The sequence below is a fragment of the Chelonoidis abingdonii genome, chromosome 20 (assembly GCF_003597395.2).
Source record: "Chelonoidis abingdonii isolate Lonesome George chromosome 20, CheloAbing_2.0, whole genome shotgun sequence".
In the NCBI taxonomy this organism is placed as follows: Eukaryota; Metazoa; Chordata; order Testudines; family Testudinidae; genus Chelonoidis; species Chelonoidis abingdonii.
The window spans coordinates 21,538,326-21,561,822 of record NC_133788.1 but is presented as its reverse complement, the minus strand read 5'-3'; the positions used below and the strand labels follow the sequence as shown (position 1 = coordinate 21,561,822).

General features: G+C 38.9%; 1 protein-coding gene across 16 annotated transcripts in view; it reads right to left on the bottom strand.

Annotated features, from left to right (window-relative positions):
* NCOR1 (nuclear receptor corepressor 1) overlaps window positions 1-23,497 on the bottom strand; it is a 115,472-nt gene that overhangs the window by 5,768 nt on the left and 86,207 nt on the right. For 6 of the 16 annotated variants that reach the window (XM_032784296.2, XM_032784302.2, XM_032784249.2 and 3 more), the window contains 22 exons: window positions 22,123-22,296; window positions 21,050-21,210; window positions 20,065-20,185; window positions 19,872-19,973; window positions 19,072-19,172; window positions 18,015-18,183; window positions 16,959-17,102; window positions 15,672-15,755; window positions 14,813-15,066; window positions 14,064-14,424; window positions 11,742-11,966; window positions 10,623-10,832; window positions 10,252-10,401; window positions 9,420-9,566; window positions 8,781-8,946; window positions 7,461-7,960; window positions 6,692-6,820; window positions 5,394-5,551; window positions 4,925-5,142; window positions 4,266-4,403; window positions 3,268-3,410; window positions 964-1,017 (listed from right to left, as the gene is read on the bottom strand). In XM_032784296.2, coding sequence (XP_032640187.1) covers window positions 964-1,017; window positions 3,268-3,410; window positions 4,266-4,403; window positions 4,925-5,142; window positions 5,394-5,551; window positions 6,692-6,820; window positions 7,461-7,960; window positions 8,781-8,946; window positions 9,420-9,566; window positions 10,252-10,401; window positions 10,623-10,832; window positions 11,742-11,966; window positions 14,064-14,424; window positions 14,813-15,066; window positions 15,672-15,755; window positions 16,959-17,102; window positions 18,015-18,183; window positions 19,072-19,172; window positions 19,872-19,973; window positions 20,065-20,185; window positions 21,050-21,210; window positions 22,123-22,296 — 3,909 coding nt within the window. The remainder of the gene's footprint in view (window positions 1-963; window positions 1,018-3,267; window positions 3,411-4,265; window positions 4,404-4,924; window positions 5,143-5,393; window positions 5,552-6,691; window positions 6,821-7,460; window positions 7,961-8,780; window positions 8,947-9,419; window positions 9,567-10,251; window positions 10,402-10,622; window positions 10,833-11,741; window positions 11,967-14,063; window positions 14,425-14,812; window positions 15,067-15,671; window positions 15,756-16,958; window positions 17,103-18,014; window positions 18,184-19,071; window positions 19,173-19,871; window positions 19,974-20,064; window positions 20,186-21,049; window positions 21,211-22,122; window positions 22,297-23,497) is intronic. The other 10 variants (XM_075074004.1, XM_032784348.2, XM_032784321.2 and 7 more) reach the window with 4 other exon arrangements.

The following is a 23,497-nucleotide window of genomic DNA, read 5'->3' as shown; positions in this document are numbered from 1 at the left end:
CCTGTTTGCATGAGGATAAGATACTTACAAGTGTATTAAAAACTAAGAGCCAAGGCAGTTAAGGATGCCAATTTTGACAGAATATTAATCAAAATCAGAATATTAATCAATTAAAATATGTTGGTCATAAAAGGAGACCACCCAGAAAACAGGATTTCTCTCATGATGAAACATAAAAATTCTATGTTGCGACAATTATTTTACAAGTTAAATACTAAATACAGAACACTGGGCAAATATTGATCTTCACAATCATTCCTCCCTCATCAAGGGAAATCAATATTTTAAAGATGGGGAAAACGGAGGTAGAGTGGTAACGTAATTTGCCCAAAGTCAGAAAGGGAGTTTGTGGCACAGCTTGGATTACTACCTCCGATTGCCTCTATAAGTGACAAGTTATGAACTACACAGTGATTAGGCAGGAGACCAGAGAAGTGTTTAACAGTTACTAATAAACGAGGAGTACTTTAGGACAATTTCTTACTTGATGTGAAGCTACCCAGAGAACTTTATGTAAATACAGCAAATACTTTAGTAATAGCTCAGTTTCTTCCTTCTATTTAAATAAAGTTTATGATAATTCAGGAAATAAATTTAGCTATGAACTGTTTTAGTAGAGAACTTTGTTGCAAGTGTTCACAATTTTGATTAAATGAGATGCTAAGGAAAAGATATTTGCATGATTGTGATAACAGTGCAAGAAAATTACAAGCCAAACTCTAGTACAAATTAAATTTCTGCCTTAATTGCACTTTAGACATACATTCAAATTCCCTTTTATATTCATTTTGCTTTTCCTTCATATACTGAAACAGGAATTTCCACATTTAGGGCTCTACTGGCTTATTTCTGCATTTGCCCCCTCTCTCCCTCCCTTCTTATTTCAGAGTTTCTCAATACACCTTTTAAAAAAGTATTACAATCGGCAAATTCTGTTACAAGAAGTGTTTCAGAAAGATTTACCTGAGGTAGTGACTGCTGGCAAATTAAATATTTCAGTTCCTGGCTGAGCAGTTGCTGCAATTAAAACACAACATTTAAGTCTGTTTTATATTACTGAGAAACTCTACATAGGTACTAATGTGTATGAGTATTTGAACAGTCTTCTCTCATTAATGTGCAACTTTATCTGCTGTGACTTCACCTTTGGGTTTTAGTGCAGTGAATGTGAACCACTGGTTGCTCAGTAAAGTAAAACTATGTGCAGAGGTTCATCTTTAATGTTGGTCCATAAACACAACCTCAGACACAATCTGTCTGTGAGCTTTTCTTTCCCTTATAAATACTCTTTCAGACACTAGATGGACCTTTGAAGGTTTTCCTGGTCTTGGAAGTCTTTAAAATGCTTAAAAAAAAAAAACAGCTGCTGTGTTTATTTCCCTGGTTGAACACACGTTTTGGTGAATGTATCGTATGAATTTTGATACCACATATGTCTTTACTTACGACCATTTAGAACTACTTTGAAATGGCTGGAAAAATTAATTCAAATTACTGGATTTATAAATACAAACATTATGTAATATCTTTAATAATCTGAGATTGCAGATTATTGACCTGTTACTGACATGAAGCAAACAGATAATCAGCTAATGACAGTGGTGGATAGTATATTAGCGTTCTAAAAGTCGAGATGAAAGTTTAGCTGAAATGTATTAGTGCAACACAGCAGGATCTATCACACATACCCACCAAGGTCTATTAAAAGATGACAATGTTTACCACACTTATTTACACATTCCCAGTACTTACAGTGTTCTCACAGAATGAGACAACATGGGCTTAGCATATGTCGAACATCACAAATAATGCTAGCATCACTGAGCCTACTTATGTAAAGAAGAGATTTTTGTAAAGGCAAGGACACCCAAATCCATAGCCCTTCCATCAGTTTTAAGAAGAGCAACATTTAGAAGACATTCCAAAACAATTAAGTAGATTTCTGTGAAACAAAAATTATCTTCCTGCTCATTGAAAGCATATTCCTCTTTTAGCGAAGAGGTGTGCTTTAACCACAAGCATGAAAGGATTAGGAGCCAAATTAAATTCTCTTTACTGCTAACTGAAATCCCCATTTTGCTGGAATAAGTTTATTCAGGAAAGTACAATATGGTGCTAGTAACACGTTCCACCATGTTGATATTTGCTTCCCAAACTATATGCAACTTATTTGTGGTTTCGAGGTTGCCGTATTGACACCCATAATTACAAGAGCAAACAACAAAAAGGAGTCTTTGAAGCCCCTCTGGCAGCATGACACCACTTCAGCAGATAATACATAAGCAAGCTTATGTTTACATATCTTATACATCAAATGGAAAACCCAATAAATCATACATGGATAAGAGTGCAGGTTTTCGCCCAATGTTTCATGGCTCCAAAATAAAATGCTTGCCCTTAGTTTACAGAAGATGTTACCCTCTTGCAAACAAAATATTAACCTTGTAATTGTAAAATAAACTCCTACATACAAGAACAAAATATTGTGACAGACCCAGACCAGTGGGGTACAGGAGTCTGGTAGAGGGCAAATATTCTGGTCACTGGATGAGTAGTTGTCTGTTCCCTGAGTGACCAGAGCAGGGGCTGCACTAGACTAATCAGAAACCTGCTAGAGCCAATTAAGGCAGACAGGCTGATTAGATCACCTGCAGCCAATCAAGGCAGGCTAATCAGGGCACCTGGGTTTAAAAAGGAGCTCACTCCAGTCAGGCGAGGAGCCGCCAGAGGAGAGGAAGTGCGTGTGAGGAGCTGAGAGTGAGAGGGTGTGCTGCTAGAGGACTAAGGAGTACAAGCATTATCAGACACCAGGAGGAAGGTCCTGTAGTGAGGATAAAGAAGGTGTTTGGAGGCGGCCACGGGGAAGTAGTCCAGGCAGTTGTAGCTGTCATGCAGCTGTTACAAGAGACACTATAGACAGCTGCAATCCACAGGGCCCTGGGCTGGAACCCGGAGTAGAGAGCAGCCCGGGGTTCCCCCCAAACCTCCCAACTCCTGATCAGACACAGGAGGAGTTGATCCAGACTGCGGGGAAAGATCACTGAGGTGAGCAAATCTGCCAATAAGTGCAGGACCTACCAAGGTAGAGCAGGAACTTTGTCACAATATATATGGCGCAACTTCCAAGTATTTGGTAGTAACTTTTTAAAACGTAACATTAAATAAAACAAAAAGTATTTGAAACAGGACTGGGTTAGGCTTTGCATTATTGCCATCCAAGGATACCCTATGTTAGAAAATGCAATGAGAAAGTGAAGTCCCACTTACCCATGTCAGAGTCACCTCCACTAGAGGAGTTCAACTTACGAAATATCTCCTGTTTCTTGGACTTCACCATTGGAGAGGTGTTTTCAAGCTTGGTGAAGAATGAAGGAAGGTAACTTATACTCCCTGGAGAGCGAGAGTCAGTCCTGCCGAGACCAACATGTATCAGAAGATGAACTACACATCAACATGCATTGCTTTAAAAACCTTACCATCACTTTTAAACTCTGGCATGAGTTTACACCAGGGGCCCAAATTCAACATATCTTATAACCCCCATCAGCAATTTTATACAGAATAGCTATATATCCCATAGATCTATACACTCAACTATTGTCTCCATTACTTTAGAGACACCCAAACTTTGCCCAAGTGAGTGCCAGACTGATGACTTGCCAAGCGCATGATCACTACCACCACCTCAATGCATTTGATCTGTATATCTTAAAGCAATTGACAATGGAGGTAAGTATCAATATTTCTATTATACTAACAGAAAATCTGAAGCATAAAGTGGTTAAGTGACGCACACAAGGTCAGTGCCACAGTCAAGAACAGAACCCAAGGCTCCTGACTCTTAGTCCTGTGCCCTAGCCAGTCAACCAGGTTGCCTCTGAAAATTAAGAGGAGATTCAATTTTCTAAGAATTTTTATCATTCTGGGGCCTAAACCAGTTGATTCTTTAAAAACACACTGGTTGCAATGAAAAACTCAAAGATTGTATTGTGAAAGGTGGTTCGCACATATGGAGTCTTTCACCCATGCCTCTCAAAATGCTTTGCATACAGTGAATTTAAACATCTCTTGGAAGTAGGTAGGTACACGCCCATCTGTAAACAGGGTAGACAGAGTCGCTAAGTGACTTGCCCACAGTAGCAGTATCAGGAACAGAATTTACAAGCCTTGACTCCTACTACACTGCTCTTGCCATTACACAATAGTGCCTCATTTCAGAAATCAGAGCTACTGCTGACCACTCAGAGATACAGGTTAAGACATACCTCTGTTCAGCAGGCTCATTTCTTTGGGAAAGCAATATAATATTGTCTTGTTTCTCATGTACAACTGGGAGCTGCGGCGGTGAGACTGGCTCATAGGGTTCTGAAGAGACATGACTTCTCTCTGGGGACTTCCCAGCTCTACATTTTTAATACAAAGGAGAGGTACTCTTCAGATGTGTAACAAGCACAATTAAAAACAAACTCTAGCAATCAAAGATCAAGTCTATATTCCTTATATACCATTTAAGTCTATGGTCTCCTTTGGGATGAAAGATATTACAGAACACAAGACTTCAGACTATCCACATAAATGATTAATTTCTATGAGCTTTACGTATTTAAATCTCTTCCTTCCCTCAAAGCTTGAAGATAAAGTGCAGGTAAATCTAGTATAAATGTGCAGATGGCTATAATCTACAATGTAGCACCAGTGAGTATTTATCATTTTCCTTACTACACTGTTAGAAAGTTAAGCCATATATTCCTTCTATTTGTTGAAGAAAATAGACATAAAATGTAAGTTGCCTTCGGACAGCTAAGAAAGGCTGAAGGACAAACCTACTTCAAATCAGTTAAGCCTAATCCATCGTTAATTTTTATTGGCTACTTATGCAGGCATGGGTAGAATTTACAGTCAAACCAAAAAACCACCACTTCACCTTGCTCTGGATTTGTCAGAGAGATTTTCAGGAGACACTCTGGCACTTGGCCGTTGATGGTGAACAGACTGTGACTCGGGGCTGTAGCGGTCTGAAGCCTTTGCCCGAGTAGGGGTAGTAGCTGAAGCAGAAGCAGAGTTCTGAAACGTACTAGTCGGAGGCTGCAGGGATACCTGTGAGGCCACTTGGTTTCTAGCAAAGTCTTGTGTAATAATTTGCTGGTTGAGGGCAACAAAACAAAACAAGATTGGTCAAACATTTGGCCTGCATTATCTCATTTTAGGAACAAATGCAACTGGCATATCTCGCACCAAACACAAGACAATCTGAACTTCCGTCATGTGACTACGTAACATGTCACGGTTTCACTACCAACACAGCAACATATTACAACTCTCAAATAAAATGTAGTGTTTCCATGTTTTGAAAATATAAATCAATCCCAAAGTTACTTGCAAAATTAACCTACGCAGATATGGTCAGCAAGTGTGATCAGACGATGGGTCCTAGGTACATGTCCGATCCCCTCTGCCTGAGAGGAAGGCAGTGGAGGCTGCTGCGGAGAAGGAGATTCCTGTTGTGCCCTATATCGGTGAACTGGACCTTCATACTGCCTGTTGGGATCACCTAGTTTCCGAACAAAAGGAGCATATCACTCTAAGAAGACATTTCTGAAGTTTAAGCTTTGAGAGTTTTTTGAATATTTATAAGAGATATAGGGAACATTTCTGCATGAAATTTTAAGTAGCTTGTCTAATACAGCTTTCTTTCCTTAGTATTTAGGCCAGTGGGCCACATCCACACAATGTATATACTACCTGTGTGACCCTGAGGATATCACATGGGCTGTAGTGGTTTGTTGATTGGGCCGCAAGCGGCCCGTGGATTGAGAACCACTGATTTAGACCCTTTGACTCAAACAGGCAACAGAAAGTACTAGTCTACAATAGCACTGAATCCATATTTTTGGACTGATTTAATTTCACTGTACTTCGACAGCAAACTGAGCTGATGTAACTTGCACCTCAGTTTCTTTCACCGAAGCGTGTTTGGACCAACAACCAATACACTGATAATTTAAGTATTTTATAACTTAACAGAAGCATTTCTTCTGTTAATTCTAAATCAGAGCATATTACAATAAGAAGTAGGACAGTGGTTTTCAACCTTTTTCATTTGCAGACCCCTAAAAAATTTCAAATGGAGCTGCAGACCCCTTTGGAAATCTTACACAGTCTGTGGACCACAGCTTGAAAACTACTATTCTATAGTAATGACAACCTTTCATGGACCCCTAAGACAGTCTGTGGACCCCCAGGGGTTTGCAGATCAGAGATTGAAAAACACTGGTCTAGTGAATTAAGCATGGGTCCAGGAATCAGGAATTCTCAAATTCTAATTCTGGCTCCGTCTCAGACTAGTTGTAGGGTCCGATCAAATCAACCTATTTACCTCATTTTCTCCATATGCAAAATGCGAATAATACATCCAACCTCCTAGGTGTAGTGAGGTACAACTGATGAGTGTCGAGTATCACTAGTGCATTTTCAATAAATTTAATCAAATTTTCTCACTTTTCACAGATCACAATTAAGTATATGGTCTAGAAAAAGCTTCTAAAGATTCAACAGTGCTTTTAGTTGCAACTTAAAGGCTGCTAATGTACTTTATATACACAAGTGTGAGTTCATAGTAACTGTTCAAAAGGGAATATATATTTAAGATACTTGGACATAATTTTTTTTTATCTAAAAGAAACAGACTTACTTTCTGCCTGGCTTGGTTTGGGTGCCTCTAGTTGATAGGACTGTAGTTTCTCTTGGGGAGGTACAGGTGAATTTGCAGGGCTAATGACCTCAATGGCATCTCCAGGCGCTTCATATCGGTGGGAAGATACTATGAGTTCAAACAGCAGAGATGTTTTTAAATAAAACGCAGATTTGTATAAGTGTGAAACCTTAATATTAAAGAGTTAATATTAAGAGCCAATAAATCTTGCCAAAAATTTTAATGCAGGGAATCTATTTTATTTTCATGACTGGGACAAATCTATTAGAGCATTTAAATAAGCATTTTCTCCTCATTTTCATAATGCATTTACTACTACAAATGGAAAGCTATTATTTTTAGGAAGTATCTTGTGATCTTTAGTGTGGTTAGTTTTGTTTTTCTGTGATTCAAGATAGCCATTCCCTTCTGCATCTAAAACTTCCATAGGTATATAGTCTGAACGTTCACTATACAGGTGATTGTGAGTTTTGCAGTGAGCATCATAAGATTCTTAGGAAAAAACTGTGTTTGCCTGAAAAGTGCTATGCATAGCTACAGCATTGTATAAATGAGTATTGTTTTATTTCATGTCAAGCAGCTATCAATTATATATATGAAAAGGGAAGACAGTACAGAGCTTGCACTGCATTAGTAGCAACAGGATAAAACAAATCCATTCAGATGTGCCATCTCCTTAATGGCCAATGTAGCAAGTGAAATGAAAAGAGCACATGAGGGAATAGTAATTAAGAGTGAAGACACGTACAACTGCTAGAAGAATCTGAACTTTGGGAGCCCCGATCCCGTGCATCCTTGTCCGAAGCAATCTGCCGAGTGATGATCACATCTATGAAGTTAGCAGCAGTAATGGTGGTCTTCCCACGAGTCCTTAACTCTTCCTCATACCGGGATTTAGGAGGAGGACCTTTGTCTTTACCAGCCTCTGAATAAACTACCGATGAAGACGGACCCTGGGACTTGCCACTGGAAAAAGCTGCCGATGTGTATGGGCACTGAACAGACCTCTTTTCTGTTTCCAGTGTTTTCTGCTCCATCTGTTGCTGCTGTTCACTAACCACCGTTGACCTGCGCCCCATGTTCTCTTCTATTCTGGTTCCTTCATGCTTGTGCTCTTTTGCTTTGACAACTTCCATCTGAGGAGCAGAGGCTGCAGCATCCACCAATGCAGCGAGGGCATCAGCAGCAGTGTTGTAACGGGAAGCAGGCAATCCTGGAGTTATGGAGGGGGCTCCAGGCGTGAGCTGCCTGTTAGCAAATATCAACAATCACTTGCATTAGACCATACAACAGCAATTCAATGATTTCAGCTGGTTCTTCCAGGCTTCCCACAAAGTACAACTTTTGTGATGTTAACACCTATCCCTTAAGTCAGAGGTTGGCAAACTACGGCCTACAGGCCACATATGGCCCCTGAGACCATCCTGCCCCGCCCCCGAGCTCCTGGACCAGAAGGCTTGCCCTCGGCCCCTCCTCTGCTGTTTTCCCTCTCCCGCAGCCTCAGTTCGCTCGCTCCACCGCTGGCACAATGCTCTGGGTGGCGGGGCTGTGAGTTCCTGGGGCAGTGCAGCTGCAGAGCCTGGATTCCCAGGCAAGTCAGAGGACAGGGAGAAGGGGCAGCTGTCTCCAGGGGGCAGTCAGGAAGGGTGTATGTGTGTGTGGGGGGTTGGATGGGCTGATGGGGGTCTGGGAGCGGTCAGAGAACAGGGTGGAGAACTGTGGATGGGGCAGGGGTCCCAGACGGGCCATCAGGGAACAGAGTTGGTTGGATGGGGCAGGAGCCTGGGGGGGCGGGGCGGGGAAGGGGTACGACGACAGATAGGAGGTGGAGGCCAGGCCATGACCCCCTCCCCTAACCGACCCTCCATACAAATTTATGAAACCCGATGCAGCTCTCAGGCCAAAAAAAGTTTGCCCGCCTCTGCCTTAAGTCATTTTCCATAGGCCAAAGACCTAGCAGATGGTGGTAACTTTTAGTCTCTACTATTTTTCATGCAAAGTAAAAACATTTAGTAATGAGCTTAATCCCAGAACGTATTTCTTTGTAACAGGAGTTTAAGAAACATACATGATGCGTAGCTGAGCAGCAGGATCCAGGGGGGTAATTACACTTGTCCCGTTGGTTCCTTGGAAAATACTGGGCCTTTGTTGCAGCATGTTCTCTTGGGTTCTAACAGAAGGAGAAGGTGAGCGAACGTATCCATGACTGCCAGGTCTACCAGGCTGCTCTGTACCTTAAGTGTGTGAAGAAAGTTAGTGAGAGGGGAAAAAAATATACAGCCTATTATAACGTGTAATAAGTGTGTATATAACAATGCACAAACAAGTATCATAATGCTATTGCCTCCTCCACACCCTTTTTCATATGTCTATGCTGCTGTCAGGCACAGACAATATTTAAAGCTTTCTGAAAAACAGCATCCTCCAACCTGCATCACACAGAGTGAAATGCCAACTGGGACAGGACTGATTCCATCCTCCAGATTCTGCATCATTACAACTGAACAAAGAACATACTACTTACCACTGTCAATTACAGCAAAACCTCCATATCTTAGGAATCACCCATTTAGATCATCCTAACAATAGGTTACACAGCACTGTTTATTTGTTAGAAGTCAAAACAAAAGTGCTAATGGTGGTTGTGGAAATTGATTAGTTACATTTTGTATATAAGACTGATCCAAATGTGGCAATGTACACTCACCAGGCCGAAGGTAGTGCTCAGCGGGAACTGCAGCGATTCTCTCCCTCTCTCTTTCTCTCTCTCGCTCCCTTTCACGTTCCTTCTCCCGTTCCCTCTCCCGCTCCCTCTCAGCGTTGGCAGCTGCAGAAGCCAGATGTGTAGCGTGTCCTATAAGATGCACAGGAGATGGAAGTGCTTCACACAGCAATGAAAAGTATAAGGCAAACAGTGAAAAGCTCAGCAGTGTGTACTACTTGACACACACTTGATGTAAGTTGAAGCCAGAAAAGAGTATTTATGAATGCCCAAAACCACTTTGATTCCATTGAGAATTATGTACTGGACTATGATGGTTGAACCCTAAAATCCACTGTGAGAGGAGGGTCTGGGAAACATTCCCAAGTCACTGCATTGCTTTAATATACGGTGATAAGAGCTATCCAGCTGGCAGATAACACGATTTTATCCTATTCCAGATTCCTATCCAAAATTCCTATCCAAATTTCACCCTCAAACAGAAATTAATGGGTTCATGTATCAGATGACAGAATTTGGCCCACTGTATTTAATAAAAACACTAAACTTTTTGTTTTCTAATTGTTTTCTCTTCAAGGCTTCCAGCAGATATATACAAAACCTATCACAATAGGGCCCTGATCCTGTCTTGGGTACCTCTGGCTGCTACTGAAGCAATAAAGTTAACAATCATCTCTCCCATCACCCAAAGTGAATGGCACGGGGGTTAGCTATTGGAACAGCAGCAAGACACTTATCCAGTGACTAGTAGATAGAGAGGGTCACTATTCTAGAATGTCAGTGGATTAGGGATAATACAGAACAATGAGGCTCTTACCTGGTGACATAGATGCAGGGTTGTAAGGCCTCGGAGGGAACGTGAGCTGGGTACCAGGGATATAAGTGATTCTCTCCATTGGAGGGGTACTTGTTCCTCCTGGATGAGGGACTAAGATAGTGGGAGCCATATTGTTCAGGTCAATAATTCCTGTTCAAAAGTTAAAAAGGGAGTTAGGATATACTCGCTAATCTCAACAATCTACAATTACTAAAAAAAAAAGGGGGAGATATGCATCTAGGCTCTCTAGTAGTGTTACACAGAGTTTTGCTTTGCATATGCAGAGACCAGTTTTAAAACGCACCCATTTAGATATCAAACTCCACCCTCCAAAACATATTCCAAAGAAAGCCTGGAGGAGGCAGACATACCTCTGGCTCCCGCATATGGGAGAGCTAAAGTTTGCTCTCTAGGAGATAGTCCTCTGGTTACATCAGGGCGTAAATTAACCTGCATCTGCTGAGAGGTAATATAGTCATTTAGGATTGTCTGCCGTGTGTTCTCCATCGCATAGAGTTGATACTGACTTGGGTAACCTGGGGTAGGTGAAAGCTGCCTTTGGAACAGGTATGCAGCAGCAGCTGAGAATGAGAAAAAAAAATAAAGGAAAGTTTAGTGTGCAGTAGGGGGAAGAGTTTGGAATCTGTAGTTATTAAAGCTTAAGAAATATTTTAAGAAAGTGTTGCCAATCCTCCAGGGCCAGCTCTGACAGAATCAAAACTAGTCTTTTCAATGCCAATGTTCCATTGAGAACATACATTCTCATACTTAGCTAGGAAAGGTTAAGCAATCCAGACTGAAGAAATCTGCTTTATGGAAAAAGCCATGAGAGGAAACTGTGAATGTAAATACTAATGTTCCTTAGAAGCGAAGCACTGAAATATCCACATAGAATAATGAGAAATACAGGATAATAGAAGGAAAAATACAGGATAAAGGATAATCAGTGGAAGTGGATTGATCTTTGAGTTACAAATCAATTTCTTGTTTTCAATTCCATCAGAGCGGATTCTAAGGGGAAAACAACGTACAATCTGGTAATCTCTAAATAAGAGTGTGTTTCACTCACAAAGCCCTGAAGGATGGTGGTCCTCACCATGCTTTTGTTTAATCCCCCAGGGTATGTTTTCCTTGGATGCCTGTCATTCTTTTAACAAATACTTTACTTAAAAATATCCTCTGAACATATCCAATTTTTGATAAACACAAAGGAGATAATTTGACAGCTTCTTCTATAAGATCTTTGAAATGGAAAGGGGAAAATATTTTGTTCTAAATGGAGAGAAAATGTAGTATTAACCTAGGAATACTTTAAGAATATTTTGATTAAAAAAACAGCAAAGGCCTCTTAGCAGAGTGTTGGGCAGAAGGTACAGCACATAGTAAAGAACTTTTTAATTGTGGCTCCATTGACCTTTACTTCTAATACACAATCTTTTCTGTACATTACTGAAGACCACAGGACTGAAAAGGAAAAACAACGCATTTACCAGGATCCAGAGCCCTGTGAAATTGCATGGCTGAATCTAAATGAGGGGGGAGATGGCTCCTGTAGACTTCTGGAGTAGAGCCTCTATGATGGGAATCAAACGGACTGTGAGTTACTACAGGATCAACCCCTGGGACTGGAGATTTCGCTGGTACGCTCTCTCTCTGCGTTGGGGTAAGTGTGGTTTTCCTTTCATGATTAGGAGGCTTCCCAGAAGATATTCCAGCTAGAAAAAAACACTTGTCAGAAACACACTCCTGATAGCTGGTGAAGCCACAAATGTGAATTAGCTCAAAAAGGGATCAGAGATGACTGACATACTTCAGACTCCCGCACAATAGTACACCAGTCAGAAAACACACCTTACACGCCTAGAACAATTTGTGGAAACAGAATTTAGTGACTAAATTAGTTCAAAATGATGCTATCAGGTAGCCTTTCAGATTAACATACCAGCTCCATCATCCAGATATTTTAGTGCCTTAAGCAAGTAGCAGTCCATATTCAAAAAATCCACACTCCCTGAAGAAACAACTTTGAAGTGACCCAGTATAAAGTACGAGTTGAGACTGAATTACCTCCTACCTCTATAAAAGTATGTTTGCCTTGGGCGAAAGTTTAGTGGTAGAAATTTGAACAGTAGTGGAACACTGAACAGTCCACCCTGCACAACCCTGATCTGTCTGATGCCTGTAGATAAACAAAAGGCCTCAGGCTCTCATTCTAAGAGTCACCAAAATTCAATTTACATAGAAAGAATGAACTGTCTTGACAAAAACACACACAGGTTGGCTGGTGTAATGACTTGATACCACTGCCCTTTTTTTTGGTTTCAGATGTGTGAGTGGTGGTGGTATTTTTTGATAATCTGAGGCTCTCGTGGGTATAGCTCTGGGAACCTGAAAAGGAAAACTTCAACAAAAGCCAGTGAAATTGCTCAACTATGTCAAAAAGAAAAGACAGCTAAACTTCTTCTGAGGAAACATAACATTTACTTTAAATTGAAGAGAAGTGATATGTTCCAAACAGAATGAGACTAACAATTTGCCCAAAAGAATAAATATTTTAAAACGTGGCCATGGTAAAAAATTGGAAAATTCAATTCCAAAACTAAGTTGGGATTTTCAGACAGAAAAGAGTAATACAAAACTGTACTGGATTTACAAAGGTCTTATCTTACCAAGTGCCAAGGCATTAAGTAGTGGGGCTATAGTGTATCTCCCCCCCCCCCCAATAATTTTCTTTAAAATATTGAAATTCTCTACTAGATGTTTGAAAATATTACCACTGGACAAAACCCACTCCTCCCCGCTTGTATTTTAGGAACAAAATGGCATATGCCTCAGATTGATTTGGTGACATATGCATAGAAATGTTACCAAACATCTAACAATATGGCTCAACCTGTTTCTACAAAGTAGTAGTCCTGAAGATTTTTTTTAAAAAACCTTAATGATTTGAAAGAGGTATTGTAAAATATGTAATCCTAAAGGCATTCCTAAAAAACGTACTTCTGTGAAACTGCCAAAAAACTCATTGGTAAGAATGACTATGTGAAGTAATATGAAAAACTAAATTATTAGGCAGTGTACATGACGTACCTATGTTATTACATAATCTATTTATGTAACCTTGTCCAACTACACTCATGAAAAATTAAGATAATAGTTTTACCATTGATTTCAGTGGGGCTAGGATTCCACCCTAGGAGTCAGAACTCCTGTGGCTTTAACTCCTGCCTTATCACAAATTTATTGTGTGGTCTTGGACAAATCACTAACATCTTTATGTTTCATCTTACCCTCTGTAAAATAGCTATAACGCTTCCCTTACAGAGGTAGTGTTAAGTTCAAATGAAACATTTTCAGTTCCTTGGGATTAACAGCATTAAAAAAAAAAGGAAGGGTCACGGAGGAAAAGACTGAACCTTTAGTGTAGTGAATGTACACCTATATCAACATTGCTAAGAACAGTAAGAATGAGGCACATTCTAAGGTACTGAGGCCCAAGATTAACACTGTGGGAAGGTTAGAAAACCCAGTGTGAACAGAAAGTTTTCATTATTTAAATTTAAATTAAATTAATATGTTTTTTTTAAAAAACATTCCTCTCCTTGGCTTGCAACCCGAACCGAACACAACTGTGACAGTACCTAAGAACAGAGTGAAATGTTCTCTAGATAAATTCAATAACCTATTTTTAAAAAAGCAAATGTCCTTGTATGCTTTACCCAAACGGTGCTCAATCTACAGAAATAAGAAACTTTAAGAACTGTTATGATTTTCAATGGCCAGCTTACATTGAACAAGAAAGGATAACATACCTTCAGTAACTCTGTTCATCATAGGTGAGCTCCTGGACATAGGGCTTGGATAGTTCACAGGTGTCCTCCTTGCATTGGTGTCATCATAAATCCCAGGGCTCAACTGTGATTTGGGAGTTTCATGAAGAGTTGACCTGAGGACAGAGGTGCCAGAGCTGACCACCGATGTATGACGGGAACGTACAGCCTCCACAGTCTTCACATCTTCATATTTTGCTCGTTCTACCGCCTTCACATTTTCCGGTACCATTTCCAGCTGAGACATTCCACGGGGCAGTTTACTTGGTCCAGTGATTAAAGATTTTACATTGTGTTTGATGGCAGACTGGCCGGAGTTGCTTTCATATTTTATGGGTGTACCCTAGAGAGCAGCAAAAGACCATCAGCCGCCAAGGTCATCCTGCCAACTTTCCACTAATGCTATAAGATCAGTGTATAATTTGTTTTTAATCTTTTGTGTTACATACTTGCATGAATTTTATGGCATGTGATGCAACTGGATCTCAAACAGAGCTACAGTACTTGCTATATCTTACATAAACTGCCCAGCACTCTTGTCAAAATGATACATAATCCCAAGATTTTTACCAACACATGGAGAAAATGTTTTCAAATTTAATTAAAAACACACAACCCTCTGTTTTTGCATAAGGAGACATGTATTTCTTGAATGCAACAAGTACCCTGAATGGAATTACCACTGAGTACCAAGGCAGCTGTAAGAGTCTAGTACTGGTTTGCACAGTTACCTGAGAAATGGAGCCTTCCATAATTGGCCTTGCACTTTGTACTATTTCAGGAGTCTTGCGACTTTCTTGGCTTAAAAGGTCCTGTCTTGGGATTTCATGGATGGAACGGCCCATTTCTTTAATGGTAGTGACTCCATCATACGGCTTTCCCTTGGTGGCTCCTTCAAATGTCCGTATGGGAGGAGACTCTCTCTTAATCTGTTTAGAATACTTCAGGCCTTCTTCAAAACTCTCAGTTGTTGCTCTTGGTGTACCTTGCATGGAAGGAAAACAAATTAAGTAAGTCTTTAGGATGTTAACAGCCACTGAAAGATTTTTTTTGCAAGTTTAGCAAACTGCAAATACCAATCACAAACTGGAACTTTAACCTGCCACCACAAATGGGTTTAATATAAAGAACAGAGAAGACTCTAATACAGAATGACACATAGGAAGTACTTTTTTTTTTTTTTTTTAATGAACTAATTTTACCACAAACAGCCGTAAGGGAACAGTACTGAACAATTTTTTAGGACACTGGATGGGTCAAGCATGCTCTGATATGCTAAAAGCAAAGGCAGCAATACATGTCCTCAAATGCTTCCTGAAGATGCAAAATGCTAAATATGCTTTTTTCAATTTTACAAATTTCCTCATGTAAAATAGCTCCCCATTTACCAATTCTTGCATAAAAACTTAATGTACAAAATGTATCAGTAGTCTACTAACAGGAAGCTTATGTGTGGAAAACACACATCTCTCTACTAAAAGGTAGTAACTTTAGCATGGCCACCATTGTCAGCAACTGGGTAGGGTTCAGAAAGACAGACTTCTAGGATCAGTACGTTAATGTAAGCCTCTATACTACTAAAAACTTTACCTTGCATTATAGAGCCAGACAGCACAGTCCTCTCCTTCAGTTCTGCATGAGGGCTGCCCCTTGGCAGTGTACGGCATATTAACCCTAAAAAAAGTTATTTGGCGGAGTTAGAGAATTAAATACAAGAATGATAAAGTACATGCTACCTACTCACATAATTTACTATCTGCATTGCACTTGTGCCTAGAGGCCTCAGCCCCATTCTGCTAGTCGCTGTACAAATATAAGAGACAGTCTCTGCCCTAACCAATTTACACGAAGCATATGCCCCACCCCTTTACTGTAGTATTTAAACATATACAAGACACCAGTCTTGGGGGGAAAAAAGAAGTGTAACACTTCCCAAACTACAGTAATTGCTTTTTCTGCACTCACTCTACTTCAGTCTCCTCACCTGATGATACATAACATTTCGGAGAAATGTGAAGCAGAACAATGACTGGTTAAAACCTCCATTCTATCTTTAAAGACTTAACATGGGGACCATCTAAAAGAAGCTGAACTGAAGAGCCAAAGAGAAATTTAACTTAAAAATCAACATCCCTAAAGCACAATTCTGCATAGCTACGGAGAAGAAGTGGATCAGAGTGGTGTAACACTGGCATTCAGTACCTGTCTTAGGTTCTCCCACTCCAAAGAAGTCAGGAGTACACATCAGAAAGTTAAAAGCTAGCAATTAAATCTTTCGAGCTATAATCTGTAATCCTCTTTAAACTGCATTTCTCCATCTCACCAAGAGGTACTCAGATGTTCCCTACAGGTTAAATGAAGAGGGAACAAAGAGTGCATGTGACTGGTAGGGAGTCTCTTCCACTTGGCTCTACAGTGCTTAGAGGAATGTTTCCTTGCCTCTTGTACTCCCAAAAGGCACATAGGAAAGTTAAAGACACTTCACCATTACGGTCATGGTTTAGGAAATCAGTCATTTCGCGACAAACCAAAAATGTCCAATGATGTTCTGTTATATAAGTACCGGCAGCTGCACAAGTCTCTATTAATAAAGTGTCAGGCAAAACAGAAAGTAATACAAGAAGTATTAGCAGTATTGCTTCTGCTATCTATTTCACTGCTACTATGCTGTGAGTAGATACCAGCTATATCTTCTCCAGCAACAGCAGCTCTAAAATGCTTTTATGTCTCTGTTAGTATCAAGTTACAGTGATTTGATTTCTCCTTTCGAAGTCTCCTTTTTCTTCCAGTTTACTGTACACATATCCTCTTTTGATTTAGATCTATCCCAATGTAATTGTTATTAAGACACATGGTATATTTAAAATAGTCACTTACCCTCTAATGGTGCAGACACTGGAGACTCCCTCATTGACATTCCTTGTTTTATATTTCCTTCCATCGTATCATAACTTCTCTTTAAACTGATTTCATGAGCAGCCCTTGGACTCCTGGTTCCTTCTCGGACGTTCTTAATAGCTGCTGAATTATACAGACGTGTAATAAGGAAAAGGCGAAAACAACAAAACCAAGCAATCCATTACACAGTAGAACCTCTTGATACAGGATACCAAAAACTTATCCTAACAATGTTTACCTTTTCAATACTGTACTCAAACGTATTTATATGCCTTTTTAACACTTATCTTTTACTACTTAAATCTTGTAGCATTACTTTAGCAAATAAGTATTTTTGTCTATAATATTTTGACCTGAAATTTGAATTTTAATGTTAAAAGGATAACTTATTTCCTCTAACCCCCCAGTTTGTAATACCCTCTATTCTTTAAAGGAAGTATTATTTTGACATTTTCACATTTGTCAACTAATTCTTTAAAACTAGTGTAGAAATTAAATACTAGTATCAGTTTTTAACTACTTCAGTTATATACTGTGTAAGACGCATCACACCAACCCCCCCCCCGACACACATACAATGTGAAGATGTTGGTTTGAAAAGGTATCTGCATTTTAAAGATAAAAATCCTTACAAGAATATTGTAATTATTTAAAAAAAATAAGAAGCCTGGAAATTCAAAGTTAAGGGTCATCTTAATTTAAGGGTTTGGATAGTGTGCAATAAATAATGCATGGGGGGGTTATATATTGAATGATGAGGACAAAACAAATTTTGAACTGCTCAGTCAATGAGGCAGCTCTGTCCATCCTGTGGGGAAAAAACATGATCTCATATAACGTACCACTATCATAAGACACACGCACAATGGGGCACAATTAAGGTTGCATAGGCAACCTTCGCTGACATTTCCTAACTTTCAAGTGCTTGACTTTGCAAACTTAGCATTTGTTTAGCTGAGTGGTTTTTAGAAGAGGAAACTCAGTTGCAATCTTAACTATGGACCACTTATACTACTCAGATATATAAATACTTACTATCATATGATAAGATATGCCCGCTCTTGCCTTCATAAATAACATGGCCTTTGGCTGCAGCTTCCTCTCGGCACTTCTCAGGGCTGCTGTCTTCGGTAGCCAGTCGGGTGATGGTTCCTTTCAGCAATGCATCAGCAGCAATGCCAGACTGGGACAAAGCTGGGGTACCCTGCAATCAAATAAAATTAATTAAGTATAATTCTGAACATACATATGCAAGATACTGAAAAGCCGGCACTAGAGAACAAGGTGTAGCTTCAGGCCTACCACCCTGATTCCTTTAACCAAGAAGTACAGTTCAGTTCCTGCTATCTCAAGCATTAGCACTAGTGCAGACTAGTATATTTTTCATTGCCACCTGAGAACCATTCATAGAGTGGCAATGGGGAACGCTATACTACAGCTCTTGTGGGACCTGGAGCTTTCTCTGGACACACTGCTACAACTGTTCTGGGGAAAACGGACCATCTACTTAGCTATAATATCATCCAAGATCATTAGGCTGTACTTTATCTTCAAACAACACTGCATGCTAATGTAGCCTCAGACTTTCTGTGAATATAAAAATCAAGAAAGGAAGTTACCAACTCAGAGGGTGTTCTGTTTGCTCATTAACTGCTCCTACTCCCTTCCTATGCACAAGCCACCATAAAACTAAGAATAGAATGTTACTTGTATCTTCGCATTAGAAAGACAAAGGATTTAAAAATTAGTTATGTTGTTCCTGAGCTTTTATAACAGCATCTGTGCAAAGCTGGATTACCAAGATTTATTTCTTAATTCTTGCACTGCACGGATTTTACTTAGATGTGAAGTAAGATACAGCTAACAAGTCTTCATTTAGAACTACTAAAAAACCTGTATTATTTAGCTAAAAGTTAGACATGCATGATAATTCTTTGTCAGAGGTGATATCCTGGCACTATTGACTTCAGTGCTGTTGGAATTTCATTCTTGGAGCGTTTATATTTGCCTATACAAAGATGTTAAGAATTATTTTTAAAAATAAGTACCTCTGTGCTAGTACCACACAATAGAAGGTAAAGGGGAAAAAAACCTGAGTAATGGAGCCTCGCAGAGAAGGAATGGTTTCAACAGGAACTTTGTTGGCTGGAGTTCCTCGTGTTATACTTCCTTCTTGTATGGTTGTTGTGGTACCTGATTCAAAATTAAGTGAAAAACCAATAAATAAGGCCCCCATCAATTCATCTGGCAGCTAAAAACAAATTACTTGCTTAAAATAATTGAAAGTTCTCTCCAAGGTGACAACTTAAAAAAGTCAAACTATTTGAATTTTTAAAAAAATTATTGCTATAGGTCTATATATAACAGATGAGAAATAAAATTAGTTTCTTTACAGTGTGTCTTTGTCAGCGTTTTTATATATAGTCAGTTTCACTGCTTTATGTAGCTATTTTAAACAAGACGGGAGAGCTAGTGGCAGGCTTATTCCTGAAACATATTTTAACTTGTGGTTTTTATTTTTTTACTATTAATTTACTACATTTCAAACTAACAGTCCCCTTTTACTTGTTATTTGTTAATTTCACATGCATGCTGATACACCAGATATTTCGGAGAACATTTGCCAGGCAAAAAGATTCAAAATTTAAAATTTTTAACACTACTCAATATATATGCATTTTGTAAGATGTATGCACTTACAGAGAACAGTATATAGGAAAGCTGGAATAGCACTTGGATACTCTGGCTTTAAAAAGGCCAAAGAATATTCAGTAGATCATGAGAGAGATTTTATGGCAAGTCAAGTAGTGAGGACTATAAAAATTAACTGACTCATTTTCATCATCCTTGACAAATTGAAATTCATTACTCAACACATGACTATTTCTTTACCTCGAACCACACCTTCATGCTGTGCTCTGACCAAGAGGCCCTCAGGCTGAGAATTCTGGCTTCTGGGAGAGAACTCTTCTTGCTTGATGTAGGGTATGGAAGCTAGTTAGAAAAAAAGACGACCAAATTAATTTTGCAACTATTAATGCGCAAAACTTGCGTATAATGTTTATGTTGGCTTTGGTTTTCCTACCAGGTTTGGCAGACTCCTGTTGCCTCGGCAGACCAAGAGATATGGATCCCACGGATGGCTTTGCTGGTTCTTGACTGTAAGAAGCTTGACTATGGGATGTTAAGTAAGTGCCAGGTGTTCCCTAGAAGAATAAGTCACTTTGATGAATTTTATTTTTGGGTAATGAAAAATATTAAATTACTACTGGCATATTAACATTACAGACTGTGCTTTAATTTTTAATTATTTAAATGGAAATAAATGATGAACTAACCAAAATATCTTGTATTGCTACACAATTATAACAGGAACTCTAGACACCCTAACACATAATGTCTCCTGCTGTATTAAAAACAAATACTGAACAGGAATAAACAAAGTAACTCAGCCAGTGAGCAGCTATAAAAAAGTTCTTTCCACCCCAATAGGTTGCCCATGTGGCTCCTGTTTGATAGAGGTTTGCGACGGGTTCAGTTTCAATACTGGAGTAAATATAACACTGATTGGACACCCTTAGCTTCATTGCCAACTGTCACTCTATAGACAGTATAAAAGCAAATGGCATTTAATGCCATTCTGCTGATAGAAGTCACGCATTTTTAGTTCTGTACTGCTCAGATATTAAACAATTTTTAGGACTGGCTTACCTATAAATGAACTAGTGCATTCATTTTCTATGTGGAAAGATGCTTATCTTAAGAAGTTAGAGCAAGGGTGGCCAGTCTGCAAAGTTCTACTGTGCAGACTACCACGGCTCTCATCTTTAGCTCTTAGATGCAACCCTGGGAGACTATAGGTCCTAGCCAACTCTATTTAATATGAAGGCTACAATTTGCTCCATTTTATGAAAGGTAACTGCAGTTCTTGGGTTTCTGGTAGGCTGTCCCTGTGGCTCTTAACTGAGATAAGAATAAACATCATGCTGGTGATATGAAGTTGGGAGCTAGTAAGTAACAGCAGAAGAATATATTAACTTAGAAGTTGCTGCTGAGTAATGTTCTCTTACTTGTGAGATTGAGCCTCCCATAATGAAAGATGGTTTTTCTGATGGCATAGTAGTTTTGGAGGATGGAATGAGTGGAGGTGGTGGTCTGGTCGGCCGGGTTGTTGGGAGCCGGACTCCTTCAGGTATATTTGCTATTACTTGATGAGGAGCAGGCTGGAGAACTTTTAAAGAAAAAGTTTTGTTAAACAATACAGCCTATTTCTAGCTCTATCATTCACTACATAAACAACCTGAAAAATAGAAACAAGTGTAATTCTTCATCTTACTGCGTACAAGAAGAACTGTTTAATGGTATGTCCTACAATGTTTTCAGAGGGATTTTTCCTCTGCAATTCTTCATGGCATATATAGTTAAATTTAGTGGAAATTAAACTTCGCATCAAAGTATAAAAATAAATGACAATATCTGCATTTTAAAACTTTAAAATTTAAATTTTCAAGCAAGGTGGACCAAGTTTTCATCCTGCAGGTTTTTTTTCCCCCACAACCATTTTTGTTCTTAATGCTTGATTAGATTGAGTTTAATTTAATTTAGTCTTTCCTTAATTTGTCCTCTGTTATGGTCTAACATGGCACTCTGGGGGAAAAACTAAGATAACAAAAGTTATACATTTCTGGATTGTGGGTTATTTTTCCGTAGTTGATATAATAGCTAGAACTTATTAAAAATCACTTCTAACCAGGTACTAATGTATATAATAACAGGTTCTACTTTACTTTTTCCTTCCCCTATTCATGTCATATTGGAGAATTCTTTTTTGCAAGTTAAATTAAAATCTTCCTGTGCCGTTTTGGCTCTGTGCTGGAGCTCTGATAAATTTCAAAACCCCAATACCGTAAGATTTCACATTTGGTTAAGAAAATACACATTAGAAAACAGAACCTGCTGATGCAAAATGAAAACATGAGGGTACATGTTCCCCATGACTGGAGACTCACAAAGGAAGGTCTATTTATAAAAAAGTCAGTCATCTTTCATTAGTGTAGATAATCCTTTAAAGAAAGTTTAATACTACATTAAATCATGGAAGTCTAACCTATGAAGGCAGACTGCCAAAACAGATAATATTTACCTGGTGGGACACTATAGCGAGCTGCATTCATATCAGGCTGTGGCGAGGCTTTACTGACTTCTCTTGGAGATAGCCTGTATGGCGATGCCGACCTTCCTGCTGTGTTTTGCACCTGTGCTTCCTGTTCTATTGCTCGTTTGACCTCAACATAAGGCATATAAGCAACTGATTTTCCTATAAAATTTAAGGTTATCATAATGAGAGAACTACCCTGTATTAAAATATTTAGTGTGAAAAGAATTGGATCACAACAGCCAAGTGACAAGACTTCTAAAGTCAAGTGCATTCTTGTCAGATGTTTAAATGCTTTCATTCCAAAAGCTCTTTTTAGACCACATAAGTAAAGAGTTCATACACAATACCACTTAATCAGAGCACTGATGCAAATGAAAGACTTCACAGCTAACAATGAGACTTTTTCCCTTCCTGGAATAAAGGGAGCTTCCACATCAGTTTCCCTCCCACAAAATGTCTTTAAGGGTTCAAGATAAATAAGTGTCTTTGGATCAGAAATTACTGAGACTTCAGACCGTTTTGCATATTAAACCAAAAGTGCACTGATTCCTGTACCAGCTTTTTGTCATTTAATTTTATTCAAGTGCTATCCCTAGAAACTGAGTATATTTAGCCTTGTTAGTCTTTTTGGGTCTTCCAGATTCAGACACGTGTTTAGAAGTTGAAGGCATATAAATAGAGCTGAATATCATTGAACAACTGACTGTGGCAAATATCATAATTTAAAATTATTATATAAGTTTATTACTGAAGCAAAAAAAAAAGCTGGCGAAATTTTTTTTTGCAATGTTATGCACATTTTTTCAATGGGAGAAGTTAAAAAAAAACTCACTCTTCCCTGCTTCAATTTGCATCAAAGTTATTTACTCTGTATTGTATAATGCAAATTTTCACAGATGTAGACAAAAAACTTTCAGGTATAATTATATTAAAAACAAACAGCACTAGTGTAACTCAAGCCATGTGAGAAGGTTCAGTAGAGAAGCGCCGTTTTTGGTTTAAACAATATTTACTTCTAAATCCTGCCAGCAAGATTTTAGGGTAAATATTGTTTTAGACTGAAGACGACTCATTACTATTGATCTCCATACTCCTGTCCACCAGTTAAGGGCTGCTCCTAGTCAATTTAAGAGTAATACATCTATATGGTGAATGTCTTTGGGGTTTCATAATGAAAACAATGATTAGGAAAAGGGAAGAAAATTTTGCTCTAGAAATAAGGGAATTAAGATCAAGATTTGTCTGGAGTTTAGAACTTCAATTTTGTTTCGCAAATATAAGAAAGGGAATGTGAAAGTATCATTCAGGAATACCTGATTATGAATCAGAACTAGCCTACTGTAGCTGAGAAAGTACACCT